At 40.7% G+C, this 19,544-nt stretch overlaps 1 protein-coding gene across 1 annotated transcript in view; it reads right to left on the bottom strand.

Annotated features, from left to right (window-relative positions):
• DDX43 (DEAD-box helicase 43) overlaps positions 1-19,544 on the bottom strand; it is a 1,089,992-nt gene that overhangs the window by 659,443 nt on the left and 411,005 nt on the right. Inside the window, exon 8 of the mRNA XM_053712000.1 lies at positions 13,529-13,647. Coding sequence (XP_053567975.1) covers positions 13,529-13,647 — 119 coding nt within the window. The remainder of the gene's footprint in view (positions 1-13,528; positions 13,648-19,544) is intronic.

Genomic DNA, 19,544 nt, shown 5'->3' with positions numbered 1-19,544 from the left:
TGTTCCAGCCTTGCATTGGTCTCCAGGCTGGCTTGGCTTGAGAAGTATTACCCTCTTGCTTAGAGGACGTAGCACTTGGGGCTGGTCCGTTTCTGCGAAAGGGACGAAAATTAGGTTTATTTTTGGCCTTGAAAGACCTATCCTGAGGAAGGGCGTGGCCCTTGCCCCCAGTGATATCAGAGATAATCTCTTTCAAGTCAGGGCCAAACAGCGTTTTCCCCTTGAAAGGAATGTTAAGCAATTTGTTCTTGGAAGACGCATCCGCTGACCAAGATTTTAACCAAAGCGCTCTGCGCGCCACAATAGCAAAACCAGAATTTTTCGCCGCTAACCTAGCCAATTGCAAAGTGGCGTCTAGGGTGAAAGAATTAGCCAATTTGAGAGCATGAATTCTGTCCATAATCTCCTCATAAGAAGAAGAATTATTAGTGAGCGCCTTTTCTAGCTCATCGAACCAGAAACACGCTGCTGTAGTGACAGGAACAATGCATGAAATTGGTTGTAGAAGGTAACCTTGCTGAACAAACATCTTTTTAAGCAAACCTTCTAATTTTTTATCCATAGGATCTTTGAAAGCACAACTATCTTCTATGGGTATAGTGGTGCGTTTGTTTAGAGTAGAAACCGCCCCCTCGACCTTAGGGACTGTCTGCCATAAGTCCTTTCTGGGGTCGACCATAGGAAACAATTTTTTAAATATGGGGGGAGGGACGAAAGGTATACCGGGCCTTTCCCATTCTTTATTTACAATGTCCGCCACCCGCTTGGGTATAGGAAAAGCTTCGGGGGGCCCCGGGACCTCTAGGAACTTGTCCATTTTACATAGTTTCTCTGGAATGACCAAATTCTCGCAATCATCCAGAGTGGATAACACCTCCTTAAGCAGAGCGCGGAGATGTTCCAATTTAAATTTAAATGTAATCACATCAGGTTCAGCTTGTTGAGAAATTTTCCCTGAATCTGAAATTTCTCCCTCAGACAAAACCTCCCTGGCCCCCTCAGACTGGTGTAGGGGCCCTTCAGAACCAATATCATCAGCGTCCTCATGCTCTTCAGTATTTTCTAAAACAGAGCAGTCGCGCTTTCGCTGATAAGTGGGCATTTTGGCTAAAAAATTTTTGATAGAATTATCCATTACAGCCGTTAATTGTTGCATAGTAAGGAGTATTGGCACGCTAGATGTACTAGGGGCCTCCTGTGTGGGCAAGACTGGTGTAGACGAAGGAGGGGATGATGCAGTACCATGCTTACTCCCCTCACTTGAGGAATCATCTTGGGCATCATTTTCTCTAAATTTTGTGTCACATAAATCACATCTATTTAAATGAGAAGGAACCTTGGCTTCCCCACATTCAGAACACAGTCTATCTGGTAGTTCAGACATGTTAAAGAGGCAAAAACTTGATAACAAAGTACAAAAAACGTTTTAAAATAAACCGTTACTGTCACTTTAAATTTTAAACTGAACACACTTTATTACCAAAATTTCACCACAGTGTCTTAAAGCCTTAAAAGTATTGCACACCAAATTTGGAAGCTTTAACCCTTAAAATAACGGAACCGGAGTCGTTTTTATATTTAACCCCTTTACAGTCCCTGGTATCTGCTTTGCTGAGACCCAACCAAGCCCAAAGGGGAATACGATACCAAATGACGCCTTCAGAAAGTCTTTTCTATGTATCAGAGCTCCTCACACATGCATCTGCATGTCATGCTTCTCAAAAACAAGTGCGCAATAGAGGCGCGAAAATGAGACTCTGCCTATGATTAGGGAAAGCCCCTAGAGAATAAGGTGTCCAATACAGTGCCTGCCGGTTATTTTACATAATTCCCAAGATTAAAATAATTCCTCAAGGCTATGGAGTATAAAATATGTTTATATATAAATCGATTTAGCCCAGAAAATGTCTACAGTCTTAAAAAGCCCTTGTGAAGCCCTTTTATTTTTTTCTTTCTGTAATAAAAATGGCTTACCGGATCCCATAGGGAAAATGACAGCTTCCAGCATTACATCGTCTTGTTAGAATGTGTCATACCTCAAGCAGCAAAAGTCTGCTCACTGTTCCCCCAACTGAAGTTAATTCCTCTCAACAGTCCTGTGTGGAAACAGCCATCGATTTTAGTAACGGTTGCTAAAATCATTTTCCTCTTACAAACAGAAATCTTCATCTCTTTTCTGTTTCAGAGTAAATAGTACATACCAGCACTATTTTAAAATAACAAACTCTTGATTGAATAATAAAAACTACAGTTAAACACTAAAAAACTCTAAGCCATCTCCGTGGAGATGTTGCCTGTACAACGGCAAAGAGAATGACTGGGGAAGGCGGAGCCTAGGAGGGATCATGTGACCAGCTTTGCTGGGCTCTTTGCCATTTCCTGTTGGGGAAGAGAATATCCCACAAGTAAGGATGACGCCGTGGACCGGACACACCTATGTTGGAGAAAATAAAATGTATTCTTACCTGATATATTAATTTCCTTCTTGGCAGTGAGAGCCCACAAGAACATTCATACCCTATGGGAAATTACTCAACCTGGCCACCAGGAGGAGGCAAAAACACCCCAAACAAAACAAAGAACTCTCCCACTTCCCCTACCCTCTCAGTAGTTCAAGCTGAAAAAGGAAAAGTGAAGAGCGATACAAGGGTGCAGAGGTGCGAACGGCTGCAGCCACTACACATTTTGCAATAGGGCAGGGTCATTGACTTTCACTGCCGAGAAGGAAATTAATTGTATCAGGTAAACATACATTTTATTTTCCTTCTATTGGCAGTGAGAGTTCAAGAGAACATTAATAACCTATAGGAAACCAATATCTAAGCTGTGGAGTTCACAAATGTTTAGGAGGGAAAAGTAGGGAAGGCAGTCCTAAACGCTAGGCACCACCGCTTTTAGAATCCTTCTCCCAAAGGATGCCTCTTCTGAGACAAAAAGACCAAATCTATAGAACTTCGTGAAAGTTTACAATGAAGACCAAGTTGCAGACTTTTAAATCTGTTCAACTGAGGCCTCATTCTTGAAGGCCCAAAAAGTATATACAGCATGAGTAGAATGTGCGCCTCCATGTAAGCCATGTGAATCAGACTTCTTAAACCAAAAGAAAAAGAGTAACAGATGATGCCTTCTACCCTTGCGCTTACCAGTATACAGGATGAATAAGGAAGATGACTGACGGTACTTCTCAGTAGCTTGAAGGTAGAACTTGTACACTCTGACCACATCCAAGTTATGCAACATCTCCTTGGAGGATGACGTAATGGGACAAAGCGAAGGAACCACAATCTTCCTGTTAATGTTGTAAGTATTGACTAACTTGTGGAGGAAACCTTTATTTGTCCGCAACACAGCTTGATGGATCACTAGGTAAGAAGGATAACACCTTAAAGTCGACAACTCTGACACACTGCGAGCAGAGGAAATAGCCAACAGGCAAAATACTTTTCAAGTGAGTAACTTAATATCAACAGCATTTAGAGGCTCAAATAGAGCCCTCTGAAGAAATTAATTTAGGCTCCATGGAGGAGCAACATGTTTGAAAACAGATATTATTCTGACCAGAGCCTGAACAAACTGGCAAATGAGCCAACTTCTTATGAAACAAAACCGAAAAGGCAGAGATCTGACAATTAGTAGAACTGGCTGACAGGCCCTTCCCCAGACCCTCTACGCCAAGAAAAACCACACTGGTCACACCAGTGAAGATAAGTCTTCCAGACCTTGTAGTAGATGCGTTTGGTGACAGGTTTGTTAGCCTGGATGAAAGTATCAATCACCTTGTCAGAGAAGCCTCTCTGAGCCAAGATTAACTGTTCAATCTCCAGGCAGTAAGCCTCAGAATATCTATGTTTTGGTAAAAGAACAGAACCCGAGTTAGCAGGTTCTGACAAAGAGGAAACAGCCCATATGTTCACTAGGTCTGCGTATCAAGTCCTGCGTGGCAACGCAGGAGTTATCAGAATAGTTAATATTCCCTCCTGCTTGATCCGAGCGACCAATCGGGGCAGGAGAACAATCGAAAACAGGTACACAAGCCTGGAGATCCACGGGACCGCTACAGCTTCAACTAGCTCCATCTGAGGATACCTGAAGCTCAATCCGTATTTTGGGAGCTTGGCATTGAAGCAGGAAGCCATCAGATTCCCTGAGTGGAGAGTCTGTCTGCTCAGAAAATATGCTTCTCAATTCTCCACACCTGGGATGTGGATAGTAGTAATATGGAATTTATGTGTCTCTGCCCACAGCATGATTTGAGGCACATCTTGCATCTCCAGGCAGCTCCATTTGCCACCTTGATGGCTGATATAGGCCATGGTAATGATGCTGTCGGATTGGAATCGGATATAATGGACGGAACCCAGTTGGGGCCACGCTAGAAGCACATTACATATGGCTCTCAATTTGAAAATGTTGATCGAAAGAGACACTTCCCCCAGGCACCAAATTCATTGGGCTTTCAAAGAATCCCACACCGCACCCCAGTAGGAGAACTGGAGTTGGGGATTGCAACCAAGTGAGACTCTCTTATGTCTAGGTGTCCAGGAAGATGACCTGCGACAGATCTGAATGATCTCCATTCCGTTGTCTGAGCATACACAACAGTAGTGGTCTATGACCAAACAGAAGTATAGCATCCAAAGCCGCAACCATAAGACTTACCACCTCCATGCATCTTGCAACCAAACGTTGAGCATTGGACTGAAGTAGGAGACATGCTGACTGAAGTTTCTCTCTGTGGTGATCTGTAGGGTAAATGTGCATACTGACGGAGTCTATGATCGTTATAGTATAAATATAAACAATATAGGGAATTTTTATGTCAAACTTCTCATTAACTGTACCTGTATTACAGCTCTAAAAATGTATATATAAATAAATAATAGAGAAGCGCTCATAAGGCTAAAGACATCAAATTTTATTAAAACATATGATACTATAAGGTTATAAGAGTGCGCACTCTGTACTTAATCCCACTTAATAACACACTTGTTAAAATATATCTTCTATGGGAATCAATGGAAAAAAGGTTTTACTTATCCTATTAGATAGTCCCGTTGCAGTTTTTTAAAGCAGACAGCTTGTTTATTCTCAAACAATAACTTTTTTCCTTAATTGAACACGTGTTCTCCACTGACCAATAGTATGCTTAAAATCTAGCTACCCTTAAATTCAAATTATAACGAACTTTTGGCAATTTTGTATCCAAAATGTTAAAAGGATTCCTTCTAATGTAGAAAAAAAGATTACTTCAGATACGGTGCTCTTTACTCTTTATTTGCGTTTTAAACTTTTCACAGTTGTCCGTTTTAATAAAAGTTTTAATAATTTTTAATATTTTTAGGAAATAAGTGGTTTTATAATTGTATGAATGTTAAATTAATTAAAATATTTTATTTATTTTTTGGTTTGGAATATGTATAAATTGTGGAGAAAACGTAATTTATAGGTTAAAATTCAATAAAGATACCCATTAGAATTATCATTATAAAGATCCCTTTAAGGAATGTCCCTTTAAGAAAAGGAGTTCAATTAAGGATTAATTAGGAGACTATAAAAAGGACCATCTGACTCATGGTATACATCTTGAAAAAGGCTCCCAACAAGCTGAAACACGTTGATCTTATACTATGAGAAACTTTGGGAACAAAAATTGAAAATATAAGCAAAAAGAAGCAGCTATAAAAAAAGGAACAAAATAAACTGGAGAATTGGAAAGCAGGCATTAGAATTGTAATTGCCGTAATGGATTCCGGTCACTGTTTCTGTGCTGCTAAAACTTGGAGAAAAAGTTTGGAGAAAAAACGGTTGCAAAGAAAAAACACTGGCTCCGTGTGAACCCTGAGGCACAGAGGTGGATCATTTAGCCTGAAGACGCATAAGAGGTGAGAACGCTGTGTCATCGGAAGGCAATTTAAAGGATCCGAAAAATACCAGGGCCATAGCAGGGGCGAGAGCGTCTTGGTAAGAAATATTGCACCTGGAAAGAAACACTTGACAGTTTCATTAGCAAACGACAGTTTGGAGAAGAAACGGACAACTGTGAAAAGTTTGAAACGCAAATAAAGAGTAAAGAGCACCGTATCTGAAGTAACCTTTTTTCTATATTAGAAGGAATCCTTTTAACATTTTGGATACAAAATTGCAAAAAATCCGTTACAATTTTAATTTAAGGGTAACGAGATTTTAAGCATACTATTGATCAGTGGAGAACACGTGTTCTATTAAGGAAACAAAGTTATTGTTTGAGAATCAACAAGCTGTCTGCTTTGAAAAGCTGCAACGGGACTATCTAATAGGATAAGTAAAACCTTTTTTCCATTGATTCCCATAAAGATATGTTTTAATAAGTGTGTTTAAGTTTTTAATAAGTGTGTTATTAAGTGGGATTAAGTACAGAGTCTATGATCATTCCCAGAAAGTTTATCCTCGTACCTGGGAAGAGGGAGCTCTTTTCGAGATTGACCTTCCAACCGTTCGCCCAAAGACACAAGAGTAACTTCTCTGTGTGGTCCTGAGCCAATGGCAAAGATGGAGCCTGAACCAGAATGTTGTCCAGGTAAGGAGCTACTGTAATACCCTGCTGCAGACAAACCGCGGCCAGCAGAGCTCCAAGCACCTTCTTGGTAAACACTCAGCGTGCTGTAGCCAGTCTAAATGGGAGCGCAACAAACTAGTAGTGATTTATGTAAGAAACATGCAGGCACTACTCGGTATGTACGTAGTGAAAAATAAAACCTTTATTCGACTTCCTTAAAATGTACAAAAAAAGTCCAAACATATGGCAGACACACAGACAAGAGGGACAGACGGCCTGACGCGTTTCGCGCCCCCTAGTGGTGCTTAATATAGGCTAAAGTGATGGAGAATAGGTATCCCTTATAAAGGGATTTGTTAACCCTCCCCTCACCAATAAAACATGTTAAAACATGGAATAAGAATCAGAATACCAAATAGTTACAAAATAAATTGTAGGTGGTGAGCACACTTCACAAACACAGGGAATAATTATATTATATCATCAGGTACCATAACAAGAAGAAAAAGCAAACAAGCAAAAATAGGTATAAGTATAAACCAGAGTGTCTTATATCTTATGACAAGTAGGTAGTGTTTTGAGATAGACCATATAAGGATTATTGAAGGATAGTGAATAATTAATCATCAATAAAATACTTAAGTCACATTCCTTGTTCATAGCTATTGGGACTCAGGGTTTAAGTTTCAATATCCAATACAGTTCTTTTTTGTCTAGGATTTTTTGTTTGTTACCTCCCCTGAAGGGGAGGATAGCTCTATCTATGATCTGTATTGACATGTCAGCTATGTGAGTAAAATGATAATTATTAAAGTGGTTAGCTACAGCTGAATCCTTAAAATGATTTTTCACATTTCTAACATGTTTGCTGAACCTAGTTCTGACCTCACGTGAGGTCATGCCAAGGTATTGGCTTTTACATAGATTGCAAGTAAGCAAGGATGTGGTTTTGCAGTTTGCATAAAAATCAATAGGGTATGCATTGTTGTCATATATGGATACAAAACTATTGACAATTTTGATGTTTGTACAAGTGTTACAGTTCCTGCTGCCACATTTAAAATTGCCCTTTTTGGACAGCCAGCCTGAAGCATTAGAGAAATTCTTAGATTTTACCACACTTGGAGAGAGAGATCTGGCTAATGTTTTAGGTTTCTTGGAGACAAATCTGCACTTGCTGATGTATGATTTCAGAACAGTATCACCAGATAGTAAGTGTAGATGTTTTTTTAAGTATCTTAACTACACTTGTATACTGTTGAGTGTATTCTGTAGTGAATACAATAGATTCATTAAAATTGTTTACACTATTAAAATTTTTTCGGATTTCCTACATTTTTCTAGCAGCGAAGGATCATATCCTCTCTTGATGAGCCTATCTTTAAGTTCCAATGACTGTGAATCATAAATAATATCAGACTTTGCATTTCTACAAAGTCTGATGAACTGAACTCTGGGAATGGCCTTGATTAGGTGACCTGGATGCTGAGAGCTAGCGTGCATGCATAGTGTTACCTGCTGTTGATTTTCTATAGGTCATAGTAACAATTTAATTGTCAATTATATTTAATGTAAGAGCTAAAAAATTGATCTCCTTGCTATTAAGCTCACCAGTAAACTTAAGACCAAGTTCATTGGAGCTAAAGTAGGATAGTAAATCATTCAAAATTTGAGGATCATGATAACTATGTATCACTAGGAGCAAATTGTCAATATATCTGATGAAGAGAACTATCTGGGGTCCTGCCATGGGTTAAGGGAGGAGTAAAAGGTACATTAGCTCCCACCACGCAACAACAATTTTTAGTAAATGCCGGGGCAAATTTTGCCCCCATGGCAGTCCCTTGGATTTGCAGATAGAACTCCTCGTCAAAAAGAAAGAAATTGTGTGACAATAGGAACTGCAAAACATCTCCTATGTATAATCTTACTGGGTCATCCAAGTTACAGTCCTTTGCTAGGAAGAAATCAACGGCTTTAATGCCTAAATGTAGTGGTATGCTCGTATAAAGGGATGTAATATCTGCAGTTATCCAACAGAAGTCATCCTTCCACTTAATAGTATCTAAAGTGGCTAGCAAATGTGAAGTATCCTGTAGATAGCTCAGTGGTGTTTTTGCAATGGGTTGGATGACTGAATCCATCCATTCCCCAAGAGGTTCTAAAAGTGAGCCAATGTCCACCACAATAGGCCTACCAGGTGGACAGGACTCATTCTTATGAATCTTGGGGACATGATGGAATATGGGTGTAATTGGGTGGTCTGGGGTTAATAATTCACGATCCTTGGCAGGGAATACACCAAGCATAATACCATCATCGATGAGATTAGTCATATCCCTTTTAAAAACTAAAGTCGGATTACTATGTAATTTGCGGTACACTGTGACATCAGAGAGTTGTCTGTGGGCTTCCTGAAAGTAAAAGACTTTATCCATCACAACAATGCTGCCACCCTTATCCAAATTCCTTATAACAATATCCTTATTCTCTTGTAAGGATTTAAGTGCTACACGTTCAGTGTGTTTCAGATTAAGTGTGACAGCATTCCTACCATCATTGGTCTCCTGCTCAAGCTTCAATATATCTTCTTGGACAGCATTTTGGTAGGCATTGATCATAGGGCCGCTAAAGTTTACAGGATAAAATGTAGACTTATCCCTTTTAGGTTTCTGTGGTATATTAAAGGGAGCATCCGGATCAATTTCAGGATGGTATAGGGCACCAAGCGTGACAATTGCACAAGCATCTACAAAAGGTAAGTGCAGAGTATTAAAGATTTGACCAGTGTCAGTCTCAGTATCCATACCATCAATGATCTCATTAATACCTTGGTCTCTATTAGTCAATGCAAAGAATCTTTTTAGAGCTAATTTGCATACAAATTTGTTAATATCAAGTAAAGTATTAAAACTGGAAAACCTATTGGTGGCTGCAAAACCTATTTTTGCTTGTTTGCTTTTTCTTATTGTTATGGTACCTGATGATATAATATAATATAATACATTATTCCCTGTGTTTGTGGAGTTTGCTCTCCACCTACAATTTATTTTGTAACTATTTGGTATTCTGATTCTTATTCCATCTATGACCCTTTGTAACATATATCTACTATTTAGTGTTTTGACATGTTTTATTAGTGAGGGGACGGTTAACAAATCCGTTTATAAGGGATACCTATTCTCCAACATTTTAGCCTATGATTAAGCGCCACTAGGGGGCGCGAAACGCGTCAGGCCGTCTGTCTCTCTCGTCTGTGTGTCTGCCATATGTTTGGACTCTTTTTGTACATTTTAAGGACGCCGAATAAAGATTGTATTTTTTACAACGTACACACCCAGTAGTGCCTGCATCTTTCTTGTATGTTACTTTCTTGGGCTGATCACCCTTAGCTACGGAACTCTGGTACTACTTGCCTATGATTGGATGACCTCTCACTGACATCTGATGCATCGGGACGACCCCAAAAGGGGCCAAACCTTCGCTCGAAGTTCCAAAATATTTATAGGTAGACTTGACTCCTCTCGAGTCCATCTGCCCTGTGCCCTTCTGGCACCCCAAACAGCTCCCCATCCTGATAGACTTGCATCTGTGGTCACAATCTCCCAGGATGGTCTCAAAAAGGATGTCCCCTGTGACAACTGCCCCGGTCTGTCCAGAGATATCTGTTGGGACAGATCTGAATGATCGCCGTTCCATTGTATCAACATGCACAGCTGACCTGGCGAATGGAATGACATCTATGCTGGATACCATGAGCCCGATCACCTCCATACACCTAGCCACAGATGGACAGTTGGATGCAAGCTTGCAACGTCTCTGTCAAGAATATCTTTATGGCTGAAGAATCTATTATTGTTTCCAATCTGTGGGACCGAAGGAAAAGCTCTCGAGGGATCCTCCGCAAGACTGAAGGATAGTGCCTGGACCAGGATATCGTCCACATAAGGTGCCACTGCAATCCCTCTGGTTCTCGCTACTGCGAGAAGAGCTCCAAGAACCTTTGTAAAGACTCTTGGGGCGGTCGCCAGACCAAACGGAAGAGCCACAAACTGGAAGTGCTGGTCTAGGAAAGCGAATCTTAGAAACCTGAAGTGATCCTTGTGGATTGGAATGTGAAGGTAAGCGTCCTTCAGGTCTATAGTCGTCATGAATTGCCCCTCTTGAACAAGGGGCAAAATCAACCTTATAGTCTCCATCTTGAACGATGGAACAGACAAAAACTTGTTTAGGGCCCTTAGGTTCAGAATTTGACGAAACATGCACTCATTCGGGACCACAATAAGGTTTGAATAATAACCCAGACCTCTTTCTTCCGGAGGGACTGGGATGATTACCGCGAGAGATGAGAGATTCCCTCACACACCCCAGAAAGGCGTCTCTCTTTTTTCTGGACTTGAAGATATGTTTGACAGGAGGAATCTACCTCTGGGCGTATAGGACTTGAAACCTATCCTTTAACCCTGGGCTACGACCTCCAGAACTCAAGGGTCTATAACGTCTCTTCTCCAGGCCTTCCACAAAAAGAGATAGTCTGCCCCTTACCTGAACCGAGCACAGATCGGGGGCAGCCCCTTCATTTTGACTCGCCGGGCTTCTTGTTCTGCTTGGACTTGTTCCAAGAGTTAGCTGGCTTCCAATATACTTTGGATTGCTCAGACTTTGTGGCAGACTGCTGGCGCTGAGACCTGCCCGCATGAAAGGGACGAAAAGTAAACCCCTTAGGTTTAGCCTTCTTATCCTGAGGCAAGAAGGCTCACATGCCACCCGTGACCGTAGACATGATAGAATCCAGGCCCGGGCCAAACAAAACCTTCCCTTTGAATGGGAGGGAAAGCAAGCAAGACGTGGAAGTCATGTCAGACCACAACTTTGGCTACAGAGCCCTGCAGGCTAAAACCGAAAAACCTGATGTCTTAGCATTCAGGCGAATAATCTGCATGTTAGCATCACAAATGAACGAATGCGCTGCCCTTAAGGCTTTGATTCTTTCTAGAATCTCAACAAGGGGAGTCTCTACCTCGACCATTACTGATAGAGCGTCACACCAGTAGGTAGCCGCACCAGCCAGCGCAGCAACTACCGCCGCCGGTTGGAAAACAACATCTTCCGCAACATGGACTCCACCTTTTTATCCATGGGTTCCTTGAAAGAGGAGCTATCCTCTAGCGGAATAGTTGTTCTCTTCGCGAGCATGGAGATAGCACCATACACCTTAGGGATGGTTCCCCACAGTTCGAGCTGTGTGTCCGGCAAGGGGAAAAACTTTTTAAAAGAAGAAGAGGGGGAAAAAGATGAACCAAGTTTCTCCCATTCATTCTTAATAATGTTAGCCATTTTGACTGGGGCACTACCCTGTCCTCGTAAACCCTATCCAGTTTAGGGATCGAAGGTTCTTCCAATAGCTTTGGCTCTGGAACCTCGAACGTAGCAAGCACCTCTTTCAGCAGAAAGCGCAAATGCTCCATCTTAAATTTAAAATCTGGTACCTTCGCAGACGGAGGCCTAGAAGTAGCCGATTCCGACCCAAAAGCGACATCCTCCTCAGAGGATAATCTGAGACATCGAAGACCCTTGAGACGGATAGCAGTGCCGTACCTTCAGCTTAGTAGAGCGAGGTACCTGCCTGCAACTGAGCGTTGAAGTCTGGAGGCCAAAAGGCCCCTCCTGCAGGAGGATTAGTAGTGTCCTGGGGAACTGCTTGCGGAAATGGAGATGATTGTAGGGAATGCACCTCACGGGGCGGAGAACCCTCAGAGGTGGACGGCTCATTAGTACTAAATATGTTATTTTTTTTGGATATAGCAATATTGTCAAAGCATGTGGAACAGAGTTGAGTAGACTGCTAGGCTGAAACCTCCTCATAATATATGGAGTGCCATGCAGGACTGCCTCTGCACTCGAGAGACGCGCCAAAAAAGCCTGCCTCAATCTCTCGCTAATGAACTGACTGTTCCACACTGACAGAGCCTCGTCTCACACAAATGCAGCAGAAACACAAACATTATTATGTATAATAAAATCCCACCTGTTCAATAACCCACTTCCGAGGGTATTACCCTAGATTTTATTAAGATAAAGGAGCCACACTGTGACCCTGTCTTCTTGCGTTATCAAATATATATATATAAATGAAACAATCTTACCTGAATCAACGTCGTGGAACAGGAAAACAGCCCTTCAAGTGTGACAAGGTAGTAGAATCGCTCCAGACATGGACTTGAGAGAAGAAAAGCAGGCAGCGAAACTGGTGAACACTGATTGCTAATGGAGCTGTTAAACTGAGTCATGATGTGTTCGCAGAAAGACTCTCCCTGCATCTCTGGACTCTAACATTCACCGATGCTCTCACTGAGAGGCTGACAGGACTACTTAAAACTCCAGTCCCATTTCGAAGAGCACTACCCTTCATAAGAGACTAATCCGAATCTTCCAACACTTCTCTGCCAACCTCCTTTGATGAAAGGCAAAGAATGACTGGGGGGTGAGGGGAGTGGGGGAGGTATTTAAGCCTTTGGCTGGGGTGTCTTTGCCTCCTCCTGGTGGCCAGGTTCTTAATTCCCACAAGTAATGAATGAAGCAGTGGACTCTCCTCCCATTAAGATGGAAACAGGGTATTCATATGTCCCTGTATCATTCAGCTGCTGTTAAGTTTTCTTCTGTCTTCTTTGTGAATGATAATTCACAGGAACTGTAGGTCTCACACTGGTCTGAGATCCCACATTTAAATCCATATGAAAGTAGCAGGAAACTCTTTTATTCTCTACCAACTCCTACTTGGCCAAGGATAAAACTAAGAGAGAGATGGGAGGCGGGAAGGATTTTAGGCTCTGATATGGGTTATTGACCTCCTCCTGGTTGAGGGAAATATATATTATGTATGTTATGAAGGACTGAGGACCATCATCAGTATACGAAAGAAATAGAATCCAGAATACCAAACATTAAACCAAATAAAATAAAAAAATAATAAAAAAAAAACTGATAACTTACATTGGCTGCAGATCCAAATGTACGAATCCTGGCAGTAAATATGCCAGTGTTTTACCAGTACCAGTTTGGGCAATTCCGATGAGATCAATTCCTTGAAGAATTATTGGCCATGCCTGTGACTACAAAATAAATATATATAAAAAAGTGTTTCACATAATCTTAGAATACAAATCAAACTGTGTTTAGCTGCTTTCTTAAAGAGATACTGAACACAAATTTTCTTTCATGTACTTGGCAAGAGTCCATGAGCTAGTGACGTATGGGATATACATTCCTACCAGGAGGGGCAAAGTTTCCCAAACCTCAAAATGCCTATAAATACACCACTCACCACACCCACAATTCAGTTTTACAAACTTTGCCTCCCATGGAGGTGGTGAAGTAAGTTTGTGCTAGATCTCTACGTTGATATGCGCTTCACAGCAGGCTGAAGCCCGGTTTTCCTCTCAGAGTGCAGTGAATGTCAGAGGGATGTGAAGAGAGTATTGCCTATTTGAATACCATGGTCTTCCTCTAGGGGATCTATTTCATAGGTTCTCTGTTATCGGTCGTAGAGATTTCTTCTCCTACCTCCCTTTTCAGATCGACGATATACTCTTATATACCATTACCTATACTGATTCTCGTTTCAGTTATGGTTTGGCTATCTACTATATGTAGATGAGTGTCTTAGGGTAAGTAAGTCTTATTTTATTCATGACACTCTAAGCTATGGTTGGGCACTTTATATGTAAAGTTCTAAATATATGTGTTTAAACTTATATTTGCCATGATTCAGGATAATCAGTATTCAATTGACTTTTTTTCTAAATTGCGGGCTGTTAGGCTCGCGGGTGCAGAAAATGCTTCAGTTTATTGCGTCATTTTTGGCGCGAGACTTTTTTGGCGCAAAAATTTCGTCATTTCCGGCGTCATAGTTGACGTCGGAAGTTTTCACATGATTGTGTCATCTTTTAAGTATGTGTGTTGCGGACGTTTTTGGCGCCAAAAAATATAGGTGTCATTCTTGGCGCCAAAAAATGTGGGCGTTTAAGGAATTTGATCATTTTGCTTTATATGTTGTTTTTTCTATTACATATTGCAAGATGTCACTACCTGACCCTGGATCAGAATCTACTTCTGGAAAGATGCCGCCTGATGTCGGTTCTACCAAAGCTAAGTGCATTTGTTGTAAACTTTTTGTAACTGTTCCTCCGGCTGTAGTTTGTGTTAGTTATCATGATAAACTATCTAACGCGGGTAATATTTCCATTAGTAATAATCCATTACCTGTTGTTCCTTCAACATCTAATGTTCAGGATGTTCCTGTTAATGTAAGAGAATTTGTTTCTAATTCTATTCGGAAGGCTCTGTCTGTTATTCCTCCTTCTAGTAAACATAAGAAAGGTCTTTTAAAACTTCTCATATTTCAGATGAATTTTTAAATGACCGCCATCATTCTGACTTATCTATCTCTGATGAGGATCTTTCTGGTTCAGAAGATTCTGCCTCAGATATTGACACTGATAAATCTTCATATTTGTTTAAGATGGAGTTTATTCGTTCTTTACTTAAAGAAGTGTTGATTGCATTAGATATGGAGGAGTCTACTCCTCTTGATATTAAAACTAATAAGCGTTTAAATTCAGTTTTTAAACCTCATGTAGTTATTCCAGAAGTTTTTCCAGTTCCTGATGCTATTTCAGAAGTAATTTCTAGGGAATGGAATAGTCTGGGTACTTCATTTACTCCTTCTCCAAGGTTTAAGAAATTGTACCCTTTGCCGTCTGATAGATTAGAGTTTTGGGAAAAAATCCCCAAAGTTGATGGGGCTATCTCTACTCTTGCTAAACGTACTACTATTCCTACGGCAGATAGTACTTCTTTTAAGGATCCTTTAGATAGGAAGCTTGAATCCTTTCTAAGGAAGGCTTATTTATGTTCAGGTAATCTTCTCAGACCTGCTATTTCTTTGGCTGATGTTGCTGCAGCTTCCACCTTCTGGTTGGAGGCTTTAGCGCAACAAGTGTCAGACCATAATGCTTATAGCATTGTTAAACTTCATCAACATGCTAATAACTTTGTTTGTGATGCCATTTTTGATATAATTAGGATTGATGTCAGGTATATGTCTTTAGCTATTTTAGCTAGAAGAGCTTTATGGCTTAAGTCTTGGAATGCAGATATGACTTCTAAGTCAACGTTGCTTTCTCTTTCTTTCCAAGGTAATACATTATTTGGTTCTCAGTTGGATTCAATAATTTCAACTGTTACTGGGGGTATGGGAGCCTTTTTGCCTCAGGACAAAAAATCTAAAGGTAAATATAGGGCTGCTAATCGTTTTCGTTCCTTTCATTAGAATAAGGAACAGAAGCCTGACCCTTCCCCTAAAGGAACAGTTTCCGTTTGGAAACCTTCTCCAGTCTGGAATAAATCCAAGTCTTTTAGAAAGTCAAAACCAGCTCCCAAATCCGCATGAAGGTGCGGCCCTCATTCCAGCAAAGCTGGTAGGGGGCAAGTTACGATTTTTCAAAGATGTTTGGACCAATACAAATCAAAGCCTTTGGATTCAGAACATTGTTTCTCAAGGGTACAGAATAGGTTTTAAGGTAAGACCGCCTGTGAGAAGATTTTTCCTCTCACGCATTCCAGTAAACCCAGTAAAGGCTCAGGCGTTTCTGAAATGTGTTTCATACCTGGAGTCGGCTGGGGTAATTGTGCCAGTTCCAGATCTGGAACGGAGTCTGGGGTTTTACTCAAATCTGTTCATTGTACCAAAGAAGGAGAATTCTTTCAGACCAGTTCTGGATATAAAAATATTGAATCGTTATGTAAGGATACCAACATTCAAAATGGTGACTATAAGGACTATTCTGCCTTTTGTTCAGCAAGGGCATTATTAGTCTACAATAGACTTACAGGATGCATATCTTCATATTCCAGTTCATCCAGACCACTATCAGTTCCTGAGATTCTCTTTTCTAGACAAGCATTACCAGTTTGTTGCTCTTCCTTTTGGCCTAGAAACAGCTCCAAGGATCTTTTCAAAGGTTCTCGGTGCCCTTCTCTCTGTAATCAGAGAACAGGGTATTGCAGTATTTCCTTATTTGGATGATATCTTGGTACTTGCACAGTCTTTACATTCTGCAGAATCTCATACGAATCAACTTGTGTTGTTTCTTCAAAGACATGGTTGGAGGATCAATTTACCAAAGAGTTCCTTGATTCCTCAGACAAGGGAAACCTTTTTGGGTTTCCAAATAGATTCAGTGTCCATGACTTTGTCTCTAACAGAAAAAAGACGTCTGAAATTGGTTTCAGCTTGTCGAAACCTTCAGTCTCAATCATTCCCTTCGGTAGCTTTGTGCATGGAAATTCTAGGTCTCATGACTGCTGCATCGGACGCGATCCCTTTTGCTCTCCAGCTTTGTATGCTGAACCAATGGTGCAGGGATTATACAAAGATATCACAATTAATATCCTTAAATCCCAATGTTTGATCTTCTCTGACTTGGTGGTTGGATCACCATCGTTTAATTCAAGGGGCCTCTTTTGTTCGTCCAACCTGGACTGTGATCTCAACAGATGCGAGTCTTTCAGGTTGGGGAGCTGTATGGGGATCTCTGACAGCGCAGGGGGTTTAGGAATCTCAGGAGGCGAGATTACCAATCAACATTTTGGAACTTCGTGCGATTTTCAGAGCTCTTCAGTTCTGGCCTCTTCTGAAGAGAGAATCGTTTATTTGTATTCAGACAGACAATGTCACAACCGTGGCGTATGTCAATCATCAAGGTGGGACTCACAGTCCTCAGGCTATGAAAGAAGTATCTCGAATACTTGTATGGGCGGAATCCAGCTCCTGTCTAATCTCTGCGGTTCACATCTCAGGTATAGACAATTGGGAAGCGGATTATCTCAGTCGCCAGACGTTACATCCGGGCGAATGGTCTCTTCACCCAGAGGTATTTCTTCAGATTGTTCAAATCTGGGGACTTCCAGAAATAGATCCGATGGCTTCTCATCTAAACAAGAAACTTCCCAGGTATCTGTCCAGATCCAGGGATCCTCAGGCGGAAGCGGTGGACGCGTTGTCACTTCCTTGGAATTATCAACCTGCTTATATCTTTCCGCCTCTAGTTCTTCTTCCAAAAGTGATTTCCAAAATCCTAATAGAGCGTTTGTTTGTACTGCTGGTGGCTCCAGCATGGCCACACAGGTTTTGGTATGCGGATCTCTTTCGGATGGCCAGTTGCCAACCTTGGACACTTCCGTTAAGGCCAGACCTTCTATCTCAAGGCCCATTTTTCCATCAGGATCTCAAATCATTAAATTTGAAGGTATGGAGATTGAACGCTTAATACTTAGTCATAGAGGTTTCTCTGATTCAGTGATTAATACTAAGTTACAGGCTCGTAAATCTGTGTCTAGAAAAATTTATTACCGAGTTTGGAAGTCTTACATTTCTTGGTGTTCTTCTCATAAATTCTCTTGGCATTCTTTTAGAATTCCTAGAATTTTACAGTTTCTTCAGGATGGTTTGGAAAAAGGTTTGTCTGCAAGTTCCTTGAAAGGACAAATCTCTGCTCTTTCTGTTCTTTTTCACAGAAAGATTGCTAATCATCCTGATATTCATTGTTTTGTACAGGCTTTGGTTCGTATCAAGCCTGTCATTAAGTCAATCTCTCCTCCTTGGAGTCTTAATTTGGTTCTGAGGACTTTACAGGCTCCTCCGTTTGAACCTATGCATTCTCTGGATATTAAATTACTTTCTTGGAAAGTTTTGTTCCTTTTGGCCATCTCTTCTGCTAGAAGAGTATCTCCTTTTCTGATTTTTCATCAGGACAAGGCGGTGTTGCGGACTTCATTTAATTTTTTACCTAAAGTTGTGAATTCTAACAACATTAGTAGAGAAATTGTTATCCCTTCATTGTGTCCTAATCCTAAGAATTCTCTGGAGAGATCTAAACATTCTTTGGATGTAGTTAGAGCTTTCAAATATTATGTTGAAGCTACAAAAGATTTCAGAAAGACTTCTAGTCTGTTATCTTTTCTGGTTCTAGGACAGGTCAGAAGGCTTCTGCCATTTCTTTGGTGTCTTGGTTAAAGTCTTTGATTCATCATGCTTATGTGGAGTCGGGTAAATCCCCGAATCAAAGGATTACGGCTCATTCTACTAGGTCAGTTTCTACTTCCTGGGCTTTTAGGAATGATGCGTCTGTTGATGAGATTTGAACAGCAGCAACTTGGTCTTCTTTGCATACTTTTACTAAATTCTACCATTTTGATATTTTTTCTTCTTCTGAAGCAGTTTTTGGTAGAAAAGTACTTCAGGCAGCGGTTTCAGTTTGATTATTCTGCTTATAATTTCAGTTTTTTTCATTATAAGATTAAAACTTTTTGATTTGGGTTGTGGATTTTTTCAGCAGAATTGGCTGTCTTTATTTTATCCCTCCCTCTCTAGTGACTCTTGCGTGGAAGTTCCACATCTTGGGTATCTGCTATCCCATACGTCACTAGCTCATGGACTCTTGCCAATTACATGAAAAAAAACATAATTTATGTAAGAACTTACCTGATAAATTCATTTCTTTCATATTGGCAAGAGTCCATGAGGCCCACCCTTTTTGTGGTGGTTATGATTTTTTTGTATAAAGCACAATTATTCCAATTCCTTGTTTGATGCTTTCGCTCCTTTCTTATCACCCCACTTCTTGGCTATTCGTTAAACTGAATTGTGGGTGTGGTGAGGGGTGTATTTAAAGGCATTTTGAGGTTTGGGAAACTTTGCCCCTCCTGGTAGGAATGTATATCCCATACGTCACTAGCTCATGGACTCTTGCCAATATGAAAGAAATTAATTTATCAGGAAAGTTCTTACATAAATTATGTTTTTTATTCACAATAAACGTAAGGAGAAGCAAAGCGAACGCCTGACGCGCGTTTCGCCTACTGCTTTGTCAAAGCAGTAGAATTATTTAACTTTGTTGGCCGATTATCGGCACTTTTGCTTAAACTTGGTGAGTGATCTAATGGGTAA

The sequence above is a fragment of the Bombina bombina genome, chromosome 4 (genome assembly GCF_027579735.1).
Source record: "Bombina bombina isolate aBomBom1 chromosome 4, aBomBom1.pri, whole genome shotgun sequence".
NCBI classification, from domain to species: domain Eukaryota; kingdom Metazoa; phylum Chordata; class Amphibia; order Anura; family Bombinatoridae; genus Bombina; species Bombina bombina.
The sequence above is the reverse complement of the archived record's forward strand: the minus strand, read 5'-3'. Positions and strand labels throughout refer to the sequence as shown.